Source organism: Coenobita brevimanus, chromosome 97, assembly GCF_032717465.1.
Source record: "Coenobita brevimanus isolate Jiangsu-jjx chromosome 97, ASM3271746v2, whole genome shotgun sequence".
NCBI classification, from domain to species: Eukaryota; Metazoa; Arthropoda; class Malacostraca; order Decapoda; family Coenobitidae; genus Coenobita; species Coenobita brevimanus.
Genome location: NC_137050.1, coordinates 40,883,659 through 40,900,755, shown reverse-complemented (window position 1 = coordinate 40,900,755; position 17,097 = coordinate 40,883,659). Strand labels below are relative to the sequence as shown.

Genomic DNA, 17,097 nt, shown 5'->3' with positions numbered 1-17,097 from the left:
TTGGATTGCAGGAGAGCAGCTTCAGTCTGCAGTCCACTAGGTTCACATTTCAGATGAACCTGGAGCTACTACTACTACTATAATCACCTCCATCCATTGGGAAATTATATTGTGAAGATCAAAACCAACTTTCCTAATACAGTTCACCATTTGGAGTTGTAATGTGAAGGTTAACACTAACCCTCATATCACAATCCATTGGTCCCAAGCACGCCAACGGCTGTGGTTACCAACCATCTACTATTACTTTTATTACTTCATTTTATATTCATTGACATTACATTGTTAATAAAGACATTAATCTATTGGAGTCGCTGGTGTATGCGAATCTCGACCACAGCAGTTTCGTAATCCATACCCGCCAGAGAGACAGGCCTGAGGGCTGATGATCTTGTGCCCCTGAGGCTTAAGAGTGCAGACCTCACGAGGGAGAATGACAGTCGACATCTCATCCAGGCCATAACAGAACTCGGGTTGACGCTTCTTCTCAGAAAAAACCTCTGCCAGTCTCGAGCGGAATTTGGCTGCTACTACTGGTACTCCTGCCGCTGCCGCTGCTGCTGCTTTGAGATGTAGATTGTGTGGTGTGTGGTGAGATGTAGGTGGTGTAGTGGAATGATATGGTGTACTGTTTATGGTGCGGTATACAGTGGTATTTGGCATGGTCCTACCTTAGCTTGGACGCGGCAGATGAATGACATTCTGTTGCTGAGACGGCATATGGACCTATTGAGAAAAAAATAGCCACTTAAAGAGAACTTGGAGCATCGTGTGTATTGATTCATAAAATGCTGTACAGTATACTGGTGTGCAAAGTGACTACGTGTTGCCTGATTTAGGCAAAGATCACATCCACTGTAAGAATAGTAAATATTAGCTCTAAATTTTGAGAGGCATCTATTAAAGTAATCCATGAAAATGTGCAAATGATTGTGCAACAGCAGCAGCAGCCAAATTCTACTCGAGACTGGCAAAGGTTTTTCTGAGAAGAAGCGTCAACCCGAGTTCTGTTATGGCCTGGATGAGATGTCGACTGTCATTCTCCCTCGTGAGGTCTGGACTCTTATGCCTCAGGGGCACAAGATCATCAGCTCTCAGGCCTGTCTCTCTGGAGGGTATGGATTACGAAACTGCTGTGGTCGAGATTCGCATACACCAGCGACTCCAATAGATTAATGTCTTTATTAACAATGTAATGTTAATGAATATAAAATGAAGTAATAAAAGTAATAGTAGATGGTTGGTAACCACAGCCGTTGGCGTGCTTGGGACCAATGGATTGTAATATGAGGGTTAGTGTTAACCTTCACATTACAACTCCAAATGGTGAACTGTATTAGGAAAGTTGGTTTTGATCTTCACAATATAATTTCCCAATGGATGGAGGTGATTATAGTAGTAGTAGTAGCTCCAGGTTCATCTGAAATGTGAACCTAGTGGACTGCAGACTGAAGCTGCCCTCCTGCAATCCAACCCATCCTCCTCTGGGGGGATAGGAAGGGAACTGAGGGAAGTTTCAATAACCTGGTAATGACGCCACCCAGTTATATCGGTGCCACCGCATGAAGGCGCCCCTCTCCGAAACTAAAACTGTATATTACAGTACATCAGTAATACTGTATGTTAAAAGCTAGTTGACATAATCTCATATATAAATTAATGCTTGCCTGGACAAACAAATGACAAGCAATATTTCAAAAGCATCATTAACTGAGCTGCTTTCAGTATTGTTTTTACCTGACTGGGCTTGTCATTTGTCCCCATGTACACTTCAGTAGGCTCATAGGGCTGCAGCTGCCGGGTAAAGCAATACGTTGGAATTATGCACGCATCATTAGTTCCTTATATTTTATTTTATTTTTATTTATTTTTATTTTTTTGTGGGGACAGTACAGGAAAATGTCGTGAAAGCGATGCGTCACTGTTACCCCCACCCCAGTCCTGACAGCCGCCTACATAATGGGTCACCGGGAACTTCTGTGAGAAACATATAGATGAGAAAAGCACGAGGCCATAAATCTGTGACTGTCCCCTTTATATATCGCTGCCAGCATACCAAAGGTGAGAGGGAGGATGTTATGCCGGTACTTTGGGACTCGTTCAACAGTTGATAAAAGATGCCATTCTCGTTATTTAAGGGGCTCTGTAGCATACTTTCCTTTGCTGTTTATTTGACGTAGCGCATCTTAATACTTCTTTGTACAATATTTGTATCACTTTCATATCGGTGTAGACTGCAGAGATAACACCATCCATCCATCCATTGCCAGACGCCATGTATCCCAGACGGGGTGGCCAAGGGCTTAGAGTTAATTGTTTTACAGGGAGGGGCACTAATCCTCCACCAACCCCACTTGACACGTAGGGATGCCAACAGCATCTGGTGTTCCCAGGCGGTCACCCATCCAAGTACTAACCAGACCCAACACACACGATTGTATTAACGACTCAAATATGGAAATTAATTTGTAAGGAAGAGACACTAGTGAGTTTCCTTAGCATACAGCAATTAGGGTTAAATTTCTTTGCTTTGTGTGAATGATTCTTTTTTCTAATATTCGGGTAGACTCACTGTCAGCTAACAAAAAAATCGTCTAACAATACCGGAAATAGAATGCTAGAATCGTTTCGACCATGAGAGAGTTAATGTTCACAGCAGTAATAGTGTCTATAGTGTCTGGTTCGTATATTGACTCTCGTATGGGTAAAACCGCTTTTCGTTAGCGGTAATAAAATATTAGAGCTGTCTTCGTTTTGTGAAAAGCTATGATACACGGAAGTGCTTGTTCACGTTGGCCAGTGACCTTCAGACAAAATCAGTACAATACAAGCGTTCTTTGCCAAGGCATCTGAAGCTCCATTAAAGCGCACATCAAAGACTATCCCATGAATGTATTAAACTACTGAGGACTACTAACACACAACCCCCATATGAGCAGCAAATCATAGAAAGCACTCGTCAATGTTAATACACTATAGGATGTAACAAACATCTATGGGTACTTATTTACAGATATAAGAACAGAACAAATTGAGTGTTACAGCATAAACGTTCATCACTAGCAATCGAGTTGACCCATTACTGACTTAGGTTGATTCCTGTGGGATTTATCGAGGATGATACGCAGCATTCTTCCAATCGCCTACTCTATCACAGACACAAAGCTCATAGTTGTCATTATTGTATCTGCTTTGCCTCGTATGTGATTATAAAGCCAAATATGCAAAGCTCGTTGAGTAACAGCGAAAAGGGACAAATATAGATATGTCATTATTTAAATATGCAGATACCTCAGAATTTCAAGCAACGGATGTCTGTAGGGCGAAATGATGAAGTGGAGATGATAGCATTAAGCAAATATTAAATACTGTAAATGGCAGAGTGAATGGCAAGAGGTGTAGTGAAGAGCAAGAGGTTGAGTTACAAGTAAGAGGTTAAGTTAGATGGAAGAGGTTGAGTGAGAGGCTAGAAGGTGAGTGAGAGGCTAGAGGTTGAGTTACAGGTGGGAGGTTGAGAGAATGGCTAGAGGTTGAGTGAATGGCTAGAGGTTGAGTGAATGGCTAGAGGATGAGTGAATGGCTAGAGGTTGAGTGAGAGGCAAAAGGTTGAGTGACAGACAAGAGGTTGAGTGACAGACAAGAGGTACTGTACAATGTGGCAGGAGGCACGCTCAGATGCAGAAGGCAGGGTGAGAGGAGCGTGAGGTATGAGGCAGAGTTAAAAGGGTAGAGAGGAGACATGGCGAATAAGCCAGAAAATTGAATGAAAGGACAAGAATAAAATCGGAAGCGAGAAGTTGAGTGAGAAGCGAGAGTTAGAATCAGAAGCTAGAGGCAAGCAAGGAACTGATTCACAATCAATGGGCAGAGATAGAGGCTAGAACCATGGAGTGAGAAGCTAAAGTAAAGCCAGAGGCAAGAGGAACAGAGCCATGAGACTGACTGAGAGGAAGGAAGCAGAGGCACGAGAATGAGAATCAGAAAGTAGAAAGATTGTGGTAAAGTGAGAGGCAAATGGCAGAATGATATGCTAAAGGTAACTAGAGAGGATGGTCAGAGAGCATAGCAAATGTGAGCCAGTCTTTGACTTTTCAACAGCATGCACCAAAATTAAGTTACTTCTTCCCTCCTTTCCACACAATTTAGGTACGAAATTTGATCCAGATCGCATCAGACATTCATGAGCTAACGATCGATGTACCTTGAACTTTCACTTTGACCAGTGACATTTGACTTTGACCTTTGTTCAATATGCACCAAAATCGAATCATTTCCTCACATACTCACTGACAATCCATAACCCCTTTCAGTTTAATCAGACTGGGATTTATGAGACAAAGCCAGAACCTGAACATTTACCCTGATCCATGACCCTTGCTCTTTACATTCCTGTACATCAAAATCGAATAAGTTCTTCCCACATTCATCCACAATATTTGTGATGATTATCAGCCGAGCTGGATCAGACACTGATGAAAAAAGTTATCAACTGTTTATTCACACACACACACACACACACACACACACACTCTCTCTCTCTCTCTCTCTCTCTCTCTCTCTCTCTCTCTCTCTCTCTCTCTCTCTTCCGAGCGCAATAGCTACGTTCTCGATGTTACTGATGAAGAAGTAGCTGTATTTGTGTGTGGCGGTATCGGTAGCCAGGCAGTGATAGGTGGACGTAACTCACCTGCGCAGCAGATTGAGGTCATTGGGTCCCCTCGCTCCTGACTGTGCGAGATATAGTGCTTCCTGCAGCTGAGGGCACTGCTGGATACTGATACACCACCCCGCCTGGCCATCCTGGGTCCGACAGCCTGCATCAGCAACACAAGGTTACGAAGGAACTGATGTATAGGCAGCAGATTCTCTGTCTTCAGTCAGCGTTCAGGCACGTTTAGTTCAACTAATATTACATTTCCTACATCTATTCATCTATTACCATTCTTCAAAAAATCGTATTTAGAGCACTTTTGAAATGCCAGAATTATTTAACATATAGTGAGTATTAAAACAACTTGACATATTCAAATAGCAACATTTTTATGACGTAATTTAAGGATATTAGAAATACTGAACCAGTCTCAGTAACTTATTTTAATAAAGAATGAGTAAAATAAGACTTCCTTGACGTTTCCCTTACCATCACAACACTAATACTAGCCTCGTTGTTTCCTGTATGCAGAGTAATAGGTTGGGGTAAGCCGCCCTCAGACCATCTGACTGAGGAATGACAAGGCATTATTATGTTTACTTTATTCTTACATATCGAAAATCTCATCGTGTAGTACTTTGGCTGAAACAGAGTGACCTCACAAAAATGGTGGGAAATTTCTCTCTGTCTCTCTCTCTCTCTCTCTCTCTCTCACACACACACACACACACACACACACACACACACACACACACACACACACACACAGATAGATAAGTGTGTACCGGTATATATGCATATATATGCATATACAGGGTGTCCCGGGAGTTAAGCCCAAAACTTTGGGAATTGATAGATGAGGGAATTATAAGCAAATAATGTTATATAAACATGTGTCCGAATTTCAACAGTTACGCAGCTACAGTTACTAATGACCTTATGGGCGAATTATGAAGGAGACCATTTGCACCCATAAGGTCATCAGTAATTGCAGCTCCGTAACAATTGAGATTTGGACACATGTTCATTAACATTTTTTGCTTAGAATTCCATCATCTATCAATTCCCAAAGTTTTGGCCTTAATTCCCGGGACACCCTGTATATAATTTATTTATGTTTATTTATGCATATACGTATGTGTGGATGTAGGTGGACAGCCATGCATTGACAGATGTATGATCCGTCATTTACTTACTCTTTTGGCCACAGACGACTGCCCCTAACCCGGCCATCACTAACAACCACCCGCAGGCCATCAAACTCTTCATCACCTGCAAGTAACAATATAATTATTAATACACTCAGGTCCCAGTAATTTACTTCCAGGTAACTAATATCATCTGCTTTTAGCAGAAATATATGTTACTTGAGTTTTCCGGACCCTGAGGGGGTTGGTAGTGACACTGCTGTGTATATAGCGTGTGTGGCTCTCTCAGCTGAATAAAATGGCCTGCCTTTAAGTAGAATAAAATGCACCAACCAATAAAAGCATAACCTTTTCACCACAGGGATGGTTTTTTTGTTCCAATCCTGCTATTTCCCGTCAGTTTTTTGCCTTATAGAAAAACCATACATAATCAAAGGATTAAAGAAGTTTTAGTGGAGACTCATAAATATGTAGGTATAGTTGTGGCACTCGATTTCCCCGGGCATATTTGAACGTTCATTCAGAGTTAAGAAATAGTTTGGTTGTAATCAGGGTAGAAAGAAAATGCGAATATCATCAGGTATAACCAGAAATAATATCAAAGTGCTGCAAAAACTCTGAATGTATTTTGGAGAATTTTTGAAAAACTTTGGTGGCATGGTTTTTGATGAGTGAAATCGTCTGCAGTTAGTAAGAACATGAAAGTGTGATAACCTATGAGTATGAAGCTTAAACGTTAACAAATTTCGGTATAATGTTTTATATATATATATATATATATATATATATATATATATATATATATATATACCTAAAATTAGGGTGCAGGTGGCTAATATTAACGACGTATAGAGCCAGTTCAGCACAAATAACGGCTACATGTAAGTTGCATATTCGTCAGAAGATCGTCTTCGGCGAACCCCTCTGTTTACTTTGCGATTGGCACGTAATTTTTCGGTTCTACGTATCCTGGACTGTTTTGGGGGACAAAAACCAAGCGCCCCAAGACGCGCTTCGAATCCCAAGCTCCAGCTTGGACGACAAAAATACGCCTCAGATGAAGGCGTCTGTGTGTGTGTGTGTGTGTGTGTGTGTGTAATTCACCGGGTCGGTCAGGATCACCTGATGGTCGTGATCGTCAGCTTTTACCCTCCCGGAAGGGAGCTGAGAGCTCATATAGTCCGATCTAAGGGCAAGGCTGTGACCTTCACACACGCAAACACCCGTCCCCTTGCTCAAGGGGGACAGTAACCACCCACTTTGTCAGTGAAACTTATCGCAACCTGAGCGAGGCGCGAACTCCTGTCCACCAGTTGGCAGGCGAGAGCGTTACCACTGCACCAGCGAGCGGTGTGTGTGTGTGTGTGTGTGTGTGTGTGTGTTTCCTCTCCCCTCTCTGCCTCCTACCTCTCTACCTTTTTCCCTCTATCTCTTTCCCTCTCAGTTCCTCCCCTTCTTACTTCGTCCCTCTCTTCCCCTTTCCTCCCCACCTCTTCCCCTCATATCTTGCCCCTCGCTACCTATTCCCTCTGTCTCTAATCCTCTCCTTTCTCACTGCTTTGCTCGATCTCCAGTTTATGCCATTCTTGCTAAACTCTATCGCCAGTCTCCAACTCTTTCAAAGGCTTTTCATATTCCCTCACTTAAAAGTACGTTCCTTTCCACATTTTAATCGACCTTTTGGTGTACGTGAAAATTTCTTATATAATCATTGTAAGTCTTTTCTGCCTACCTTTACAATGAGATTCTGTACAGACACCACAGTAGCCTGCAAGTTCAAACACTCTAGGGAATTATCACGCTAAATGTTACTAAAGATAAAGTAAAAATGCGACAGCAGACGTGAAGTAGCAAACACATGGTGAAAGCCTAATAGTTTTCAAGTTAACACAGCAAGGAAATGAAAGAACGGCAAACGAGTTCATACTGGACGCAAGGTTTTCATAGTTCACCCACTCCTTCACCCACTCATAATAAGAAAATAAAAGGAATGTCTGCCTAGGGTGAGATGGGTATTATAATATGCCGATTTCTCAAACACGATGGCTCTACTCATATTGCATCCCAGAATGTAATACCTTGTATCCTGCCGTTTTATGTAAATATTGGAGTAATGCGAAATATTAAAGGCACTGCAATATTTGTGTTATCATAACAAGGTACCTCATAGATCACAAAGCTTCGTCCCATGTCACAGATTTTAGGGTCCTTAATGGTGCGTTATAATTTTTTCTTGCTATATAAAAATATTATATATATAGATAGAATTTAATTCATCGGCATTGAAGAATTTGGATATCGATGTGAGAAAGGAATAAAGGAAAACAGTTCCCTAGATGCAGAAACTACAGGAAAAAATACAAAACCAAACTAAAAAATTTCAATAAAAAGAAGGAGATTCAATTCAAGGATATGAACCCTGGCTCCTATGACTCCCAGGTGGCCGTTCTGTCCATCTTGATCACACCGTCTTAGAGGCTGAGTAAGCACATCAACAGTTTTTAATTTAGCATCGCTGGTGATTCAGACTGGTGCAGAGTTCTGTTGTTATCTATGAGCACCGTGCTTTGATAGTACATGTTGATAAGTGTAGAATGAACCTTGTTGTTGAGAGGGAAAGTGACTATCAGTATTATCTGGTAGTGAATGGAGAGATCTGAATCAGTGAGGGAGTTTTGATAACCTGGTGCAGTAATAGGAAAAGAGTTAAATGTGCAGACTAAATGTAACGTAGATTTATACGAAGAAGGAAAGTGGCTGAACCTTTAAGGGCCTTGGTAGTAGTAGTAGTAGTTGTTCCCTAGGCAGTCTGGCCAAACAGCCCCGAGTCCCTTAGGAAGGCCATGGCTGAGACCGGGTTTTCCCACAGAGCTCTCAACGAGTGTATGTTGCGTTGTTGGCGTAGGTGATTGTGTGCAAAGCAGTCTTCCATAATGTGCTTAATAGTATGGGGTGCTGTGTTGCATCCTGGACAGGCATCAGCGACGGAGTCATCCAGCCTCTTCTGGTAGCTTAAGAGGGCTGGATGGTGCCCACATCTCAGCCTGGCCAGGTGGACCCTGTCCTCACGAGGAAGATAGGATTCAGAAGGGTGGATGTCAGGAGGCCGTGCATGCAGCTGTGTGTTGTCTTTAAGTGATTGAATGGAGTGGCGAGTGATCTGAGTGTGGATTTGCTTCTGGAAGCTGGTCTGAGGTGGGCGAGCGGGGATAGATGACAGTATTTGTGTATGGTATCGTGTGCTGGGTGTTGTTTTGATGTTCCTTGGTGTGGGTGGATGTGCTGCCATGTACTGTAGTGGATGTTGTGGGTTTGTGGAGGCTGCAGCAAGAAACTGGGTGCCTCTCATGTCTAGGTGATCTTTGGCCTTGAGGACTTTGGTTTCTTGATGTAGGTGGTCTGTGGGTGTAGTAGCTGTGCAGCCTGTGATTATTTTTAGGGCCTTGTTCTGTATGGTCTGTAGAGTGTTGTAATGTGTTTTGGTCAGGTTAGAAGCCCAGGCAGGGTTTCCATAATTCATCACTGAACGTATGTATTGTTTGTATACTGTGGTGGTGGTTTCTTTGTTGTGTCCGAATGTTGTATGGGCAAGTGACCTCAAACCATTGAGTCTTGGTGTTATTTTATTTTTAATGTTTGTGATGTGTTGTTTGAATGACATTGATGTATTGTATGTTACACCAAGGATTTTGGGTGTGTGTGTGTGTGTGGTAATGGAGTGTTGTTTATGGTGAGGTGTGGGTTGTGACTGTGTTCTGCTGTCCAGTTTGTGAGAAGAGTAACTGTAGATTTGGCTGGGGCTATTTTGAGCCTTTTTGTGGTGAACCATTCGTGTAGTGTGTTGAGGTAAGGTTAAATGATGTGTGCAGCTGTGTTTGAGTTTTGGTGTGTACATGTGTTATATCATCTGCATAGGAAGCTATGTGTATCTGTGGTGTGTGGGGTGTGGGTATGTCGTGCATGTATAGATTAAAGAGTGTAGGGGACAAAACAGATCCTTGGGGGACGCAGTTTGTGAAGTTTCTGATGTTAGAAGACTGACCGGCAAATGTTACGTGTGCACATCTGCCTGCTAAGTAGTTTGCCAGCCATCTTTTTGTGTTATTGTGCATGTTTGTGTTGAGTATTTTGTTTGTGAGGTTGTGGCGGGGGATGGCATCAAAAGCTTTGCTAATGTCTAGTGTGACTAGGAGTGTTCTGTGTGGTGGCCTAGCTGAATTCATGCCATCGAAAACTCTCTATGTAAGGTCTGTAAGAAGGGTGTTCGTGGAGTGTAGTGGCCTAAAGCCATGTTGTGACTGGACTAGGGGAATGTGAGGTGTGACTAGTCGTAGTATCAGTCGTTCAGTGACTTTAGAGGGGGTGCAGAGGAGTGTGATGGGGCGATGTGAGAAGGGTAACGTGGGGTCTTTGTTGGGTTTAGGGATAGTGATGATATTGCCATGCTTCCAGATGTTGGGTATTATGTTGTGTGAGTAGCTGTAGTTTGATATATTGATGAGTGCTTGTATGTCTTGTTGTCCTTGATGTTTAAGGTGAAAGTTGCTTATGTTGTCTGGTCCACAGGCAGATGAGTGCTTGAGGTTGTTAATGTGCTTCGTCTGGTTGTAAGTGAAAGGTGCGTAGTCTGGGTCTGTGGGGAACTGTCTTACGTCTCATGATACGTCGGTCTTCCGGATGGGGGGTTAGATGGTTGACTTGTGAAAAGTGATTGATGAGAGTGTTTGCTTGTTGTTTGTTTGAGAGTATGGTGTCTGTTGTTGTGATGGCAGCGTGCGATTGTGTGGTGTTGCTGTTGGAAAGTGTGATGCTGTTTAGTGTTTTGTAGAGTTTGCTGATGTTTGTTTTGTGGTCAAATGTTTGGAGGTAATTTTTCCAGTTTAGTGTTTGCTGTTCTGATATTTTACAGTTTATTTGAGTGTTGAGTTCTTGTATTTGTTGTATGGTGTCTTGTGTATGGGGTGTTGGGGGAGTGTCGCAGTGTGTCCCGTTGTCTGATGAGGCCTTGAATTTCTGGTGTGAAGTTGGGGTTGTGTCTCTTTCTGTTGCCTCTAGAGATGTGTCTTTTGTCTGTGTTTTGTATAATTGTATTGAAAGTGTGCACAGCGGTGTTGATGTTTGTGATGGGTGTACTGTTTAGTGTTTCGAAATGTTGTTCTGTTTCAGTTACAAAGGCCTCCCAGTTGGCTCACTTATAATTAGTGTATGTGTGTTTGTGGCCAGCTGGGGTGATTCTGGTTTTGGTAGTGATGATGATTGGGAGGTGATCAGAACCTAAGGTTTTGACCACTCTCCATGATGTAGTGGGAGCGAGGTTTGGGGAGCAGAAGGTGATGTCTGGAGATGATGGGAGGAAGAGGGCTTGGTGTGGGATATGGGTATGTTGGTATAGACTGTTTAGTATGAAAAGATGATCTGTCTGGGATTGTAGTACCAGCCCTCTGTCTGTGTCAGGCTTGTTGACATGCCAGGCCGACGACTTGGCGTTGAAATCACCACCCAGGATGGTGTTGGGTATGTTAGTGATGTGGTGTATCTGTGGAGAGTAATTATGTGGTACTGAGGGGGACGATTGGGGGGGAATGTATGTGTTAGCGATTGTTATGTGTGAGCGTTTGTTACCAGTGCGTATTTTAATTGGATTGTATTTCTGTTGTTGTGTCATGTGGGGGAGAAGTGGACTTTGTGTGTGTGCACTGGTATCTGCAAAGTTGATGGATTTGTGTTCCAGGGTGATGAGTCCATCGCCACCGCCGTCGGCCCGGTCTTGTCGAATGGTGGTGAAGTTATGAAATGTCGGTGTTTTCTGTGCTCTGTGTAGTTTTGTTTCTTGTAAGATGGCAATGTATATGTTCTGTTGTTTGATGAATTGTGTGAGTTCATGTGTATTTTGGTGTTTTATCCCATCTATGTTTAACTAGAAGAATGTTTATGTTGTGTGTGCGATGTGTGTTGGCTGCTGCAGCACGGGAGGTGGTGGTGTGGGTGGAGGGGAAGGGGTAGGAGGTGAGGTTGTTGATGGAGGTAAAGGTTGAGGTGGGATTAGGGATGGGTTGGAATGGGAGGAGTTGGGGGACTGGATGGTGTGGGGAAGGGTCAATGGGTTTGGGTGTTGAGGGTGTAAAGGAACTCAGGAGTAGGATTGGAAGGGGGGTTGATGGGTGGGGGTAAGGAGCATATAAGGAGCAGGTCCAGGTGTTTGTGTGAATGTTTCCTGGATGCAAGTGTTGTGCAGGTGTAACGGGTCCAGTTCTTGCAGGAGTTGCACTGAACTGAACCCTTTGTCTGTTCGGCTCGACAGAGATAGGTTTTGAGCATGTTCGAGATATGTATTTGTTGGTGGGTCCTGGATTGCTTCCAATGTCCCCGGCTAGAAGAAGTCGCTCGAGAAATGGACAGCCGGGGAGTCATTTCTTGGTGTAGAAAAAACTTTGTTGTTGTGTGTGTTGCTTTTGGGAGATGTGGTACTTGCCGGTTCGGGCGACCGGGAAGCCACTCCCAGGTACTCCAGCCCCCGTGAGGGTCCGGGGGTTTCCGGTGGTTTGTGGCCCCCATGCTGTCCTCCTCTTCTCTTCAGACAATTGCCTTTGGGGGATAGACCCACGGCGAAGACGCCACCGCTCCAGATCCCAAGGGCTTGGTTATAAGCAAAGGTGTGCATGTAGAGGCTGCAAGAGGACTGCATGAAGGTGTTTTATAGTGCCCACATTAACATATGGGTGTGAAACTTTGGTTTGATATTGGAACGAAAACTCAAGAGCAACAGTAATGGATATGTGATCTCTGAGGTGTGTGTGTGTGTGTGTGTGTGTGTGTGTGTGTGTGTGTGTGTGTGTGTGTGTATGTGTATGTGTGTGTGTGTGTGTGTGTGTGTGTGTGTGTATGTGTGTGTGTGTGTGTGTGTGTGTGTGTGTGTGTGTGTGTGTGTGTGTGTGTGTGTGTGTGTGTGTAGATTTCGAAAAATGGATTTGACAGGATATGATGTGACTGCAGCGAGATGTGGAGTAATGAAGTCTGTTGGACACCAGGCTGAAGAGAATCTTTTCGATGACTGAAAATGATACATGTAGGTGAATATGAAGATGTGGGAGAAGGCGTGACAGACCATCAAGGATGTTGAGACACAAGGAAAAGGAGTGTGTAATAAAATGGGGTACCCAAGATAATGAGATCTCGGGAACTGTCAGGCGATGGAGTTGGTGTGTTGAGCTCTGTAAGGAGGAGAAAATGTGTGCTTGGCACAGCTTCTTTTACTTGACTGCTGTCGATGAACTTGTCTTTTTTTTTAAAGGAAATATGAAATTCATCTATATTGAAGAAAAATGTATTGATCCTTTTTTAGAGTGAGATATGATTCTACTGTAGGCGCTTGAACGGTAAGTGATGGACTGTGTGACACATCTTGATGGCTATGCTGTTGATAAGCTCTGCAAGTATAAATCTATTTCCCTTGCTTCCTGGACCCGATATCATCTCATTTGTGGGTGGGAAATTATAGGCGAGATGATGAAGGTGATGGTGATGATAGAATCGTCAATCGCTTGCCAAAACAGACACACACACACACACACACACACACACACACACACACACACACTTCAACTTGAAAGGGTTAAATCAACGATATGAAACAATTTTGGAAGTCAGTGGGAAAGGGAAATAAAGGAAAATTATAAAAATGGGGAAAAATTGATACAATATTATTAAAAAGAAACAGAAAAAAAAAAGACGGCGCCGTGGTTGTGATACAAAAACTGGGCTCCTATGACTCACGGGCTTATTATTCCACCAGTCCTGATCACCACCGTCTTTAGGACCAAACTTCAGGTTACCTCTATTAGTCTTAAAAAATCATCTCTTGTACCAAAAAAAAGTTCTAGACAAACTCCGCCTAACATTTCAGTCCGAGGATATCATTGTGAAAGTGACCAAAATAATTATCTATCACAAGCGAGAATAAAATAAAAAAAGGAAAAAAAGCACGGCATTGATTTCAAGCAGGTGACGAGCGACCAGCAGCAAGCCCTCGCCAGTCTCTCCAAGTAGTGGCATTTTCTTGCATATGAGCTGCTTGACCAGGCCCGGTCCCAACTTGTGCCGGACCGTAACGCTGTCTCAGAAACATATAACTCAGCAACCACAGAGCCGATCACTGCGTGGTTTGCACCATATCATAGCCCAAGTTCTTTAAGATTTGTTTTTTGGACAGGTTTCAAGACACCCCAGGCGGTGCACGTGTCACGTGACACGCGCCAAGTGCAGCATGTCGATAATCTTTCAAAAGAGGGGCCACAGGCCAGACATTTTGTCAAAGTTGGTAGGTAGATAGCCATCAGTATACTCTAGGCATCCTCAGGGTGTAAAGGTGACATTTCGGTGTTGCTTTCATGCAAGTAAAATGTCTTGTCAGCGAGGTACGAGCGAGGCCATTTAAATCTTAAAGGAATTGAAATGTAGCCTTACACCCCAAGGATGGATTGAGTATATTGATGGCTGTCTCCATACCAAGTTTCAAGGCTTTACAACAAGCTCTCTGGCCTGTGGCCCTCTTTTGCAGATTTTCGACATGCTGCACTTGGCGCATGTCACGTGCCACGTGCACCGCCGGGTTGTGATGAAACCTGTCAAAAACAGATCTTGAAGAATGAGGCTATCATATGTTGGAAACCACGCAGTGATCGGCCCTGTGATTGCTGAGATTTAAGCTTCTCAAAAGCGTTACGGTCGGGCCGCGTCGGACAGGTCCGGGTTGGACTGGGCTGGGTGTGGCCTCTCATATGTGAGAAAATGCCATTACTTGACGAAAGACTTGCAAAGGACTTCGCCCTCACTCCATAACAATCTAGTGACATTACTCAATGGTAAAATGTTGCAGAAGGACAATCAGTGAAAATCATACGCAAAATCCTCAAAGAGAGCTAAATGAAAATAAAAAGTAAAAAGACGAGGTGGAGGAGACGAGAAACCGTGCTCCTGTGATGAGTATGAACCACAGCTTCAATGACTCTCGGGGGCACGATTCCACCAGTCCTGATCACGCCGTCTTAAGGACCAAACTTATTAAAGCTATCAACACTCTCAGGCTCCTATGACTCACGGCCAGACCAGTAAAATCGGGATAGCGGGAATAGAATACAGATGTTATCTGTACCATGGAAGGGTAAATGCTGACAATATTAACACTCTCGGGCAGCATACTGAATAATAACGAAATGTTAGCATCTGGCGCTGCGTGACACTGTATGCTACATTTGTCCCGGGCATGAAAAGGTTTATTTTTACAGTATTTACCACTCCCAGTCTTTCATGCTCACTTTCAGATAACTGAGTACATATATAAATAGTTGTTAATCAGCCACTTCAACACGATGGCGGGGATATGGTTAACAGCACAGCCCTGGGAAGCCTCATTCATTTTATTTTTGCCTCCTGATGAATTTGATTTTGATGAAAGAATTTTCGAGCCTGTATTATGACCAGGATAGTCTTCTATATCTGTAGGGTTAAAGGCAACATGTTTTAACCCATTGAAAATAAGATGAATTTTCTTAAGTTTAATAATGAGATTGTCTGGTTGCAGTATGAATAAACCAATATGACATCACCCAGATTGAAGGGGTTAATTTAAAATATCAGTACAGAAGAATGAAGATACAAATGAGAAGTGAAACCAAACGATTATAATTACTCAGAAACAGAAACTACCCCAAAATAACTACAAAAACGAAACAATAATATCTGTAAAATGACGGAACACCAAATAGGATATGAACGCTGGCTCCTATGACTTGTAGGCGGCCGTTCTGTCACATCATAGTCACACCGTCATGGAGGATGAGTAAACACATCAACATTTTTTACAATAGCTTCACTGGCGTACGAGATTGAAGCAGAGATCGGTTGACTATGAACTCCCGTGCTTTTCATAGTATATTTTTGAGAAGTGTAGAAGGAACGTTGTTGTTGAGTGACTATCAGTGTTACGTGATAGTAAATGGAGAGACTTGAATTAGTAAGGGAGTTTTGGTATCCGGATGTAGTAGTAGAAAATAAACGTGCAGATGAAGTGGAAAACAGAATAGCAAAGAGAATGAAAGTGGCTGGATCTATAGGGGTCTCGGTTATACGAAAAGGTGCGAATGTGGAGGCTGCAAGAAGACTGCATGAAAGTGCTTTGGTGCTTACAGTAATATATGAGTGTGAGACTTTGGTGTGATTTTAGAACGAATGTCGAGAGCAAGAGTAGTGGAAATGGAGTTTCTAAGTAATGTGTGTGGGGTGCAAACAGTGGATAGGATAGAGGATAGAAAAGTGATGCGACTCGAGAAAGATGTGGAGCAAAAATGTCTGTTGGCACTATGGTTGAACACTGATTGTCTGTTACGATCTTGTGGAGAAAATGGTTATAAATGTGGGAAAGAAAATGCTATATGTGACTGATTCTTAAGTTTGAAATAGGCGTGGCAGACCATCAAGACAAGAAAAATGAATGCTGTTTGTAATGAGATAGTGATGTTGATGAGGCTTGGGAACTGAGGGGCGATCGAGCTGGTGTAATTAGCAATATAAGGAGGAGAAGATGACAATGCTTAGACACCTGTTCTGACTTTGACTGGTCTCGACAGACTGCCTGTTAAACAAAATATGATCGTATACAAAGGAAACTTAAAAAAAAAAAATGTCTAGCTCATCAGTTCTCTGATGTTACAAGTGATTTTAGATGTTTGAATGATAAATGCATAAGTGTGTGGCCCATTTCGTTGGCTATGCTGTTGATTAGCTCTCCCACTGTAACTTTTCCCCCTTGCATCCTGGACCCCACCTCACCTCACCTCTGGGTGGGAAAAATAGACAAGATGATGATGGTGCTGGTGATGATAAAAGTATCAGTCCCTAGCTAGAACACACACACACACACACAGACACACACACACACACACACACACACACACACACACAAATGACCTCAGCTTGAAAGGTTTAATTCAGCGACATACGGGAATTAAGAATATCTAGTGGAAAGTAAAATAAAGGAAAGTGGGGAAAATAGGCAAAAAGTTGTTTCAGATAAAAAAAAGAGCTGTTAAAAAAAAAAGAAAAAAAAAAAAGACGGGATCATCGTCGTATGAACTCGGGCTTCTATGACTCATGGACTACGATTCCACCAGTCCTGATCACACTGTCTTAAGGACCAAACTTCAGGTTACTTATTCACCTTAGAAATGATCTCTTGTACTGAAAGAGTTCGAGACAGACTCCATTATCTCCTTCAGTCCAAGGATCACATAATGGGGGATA

The 17,097-nt window shown here is 42.8% G+C and overlaps 1 protein-coding gene across 1 annotated transcript in view; it reads right to left on the bottom strand.

The window, feature by feature from the left end:
• LOC145413668 (phenoloxidase-activating factor 3-like) overlaps window positions 1-12,460 on the bottom strand; it is a 34,566-nt gene extending 22,106 nt beyond the window's left edge. Inside the window, exons 1-4 of the mRNA XM_080283324.1 lie at window positions 12,268-12,460; window positions 5,877-5,923; window positions 4,688-4,814; window positions 672-726 (exon numbers count right to left, since the gene is read on the bottom strand). Of these exons, the coding sequence (XP_080139450.1) occupies window positions 672-726; window positions 4,688-4,814; window positions 5,877-5,923; window positions 12,268-12,460 (422 nt within the window). The remainder of the gene's footprint in view (window positions 1-671; window positions 727-4,687; window positions 4,815-5,876; window positions 5,924-12,267) is intronic.
• Between the last annotated feature and the right edge of the window lie 4,637 nt (window positions 12,461-17,097).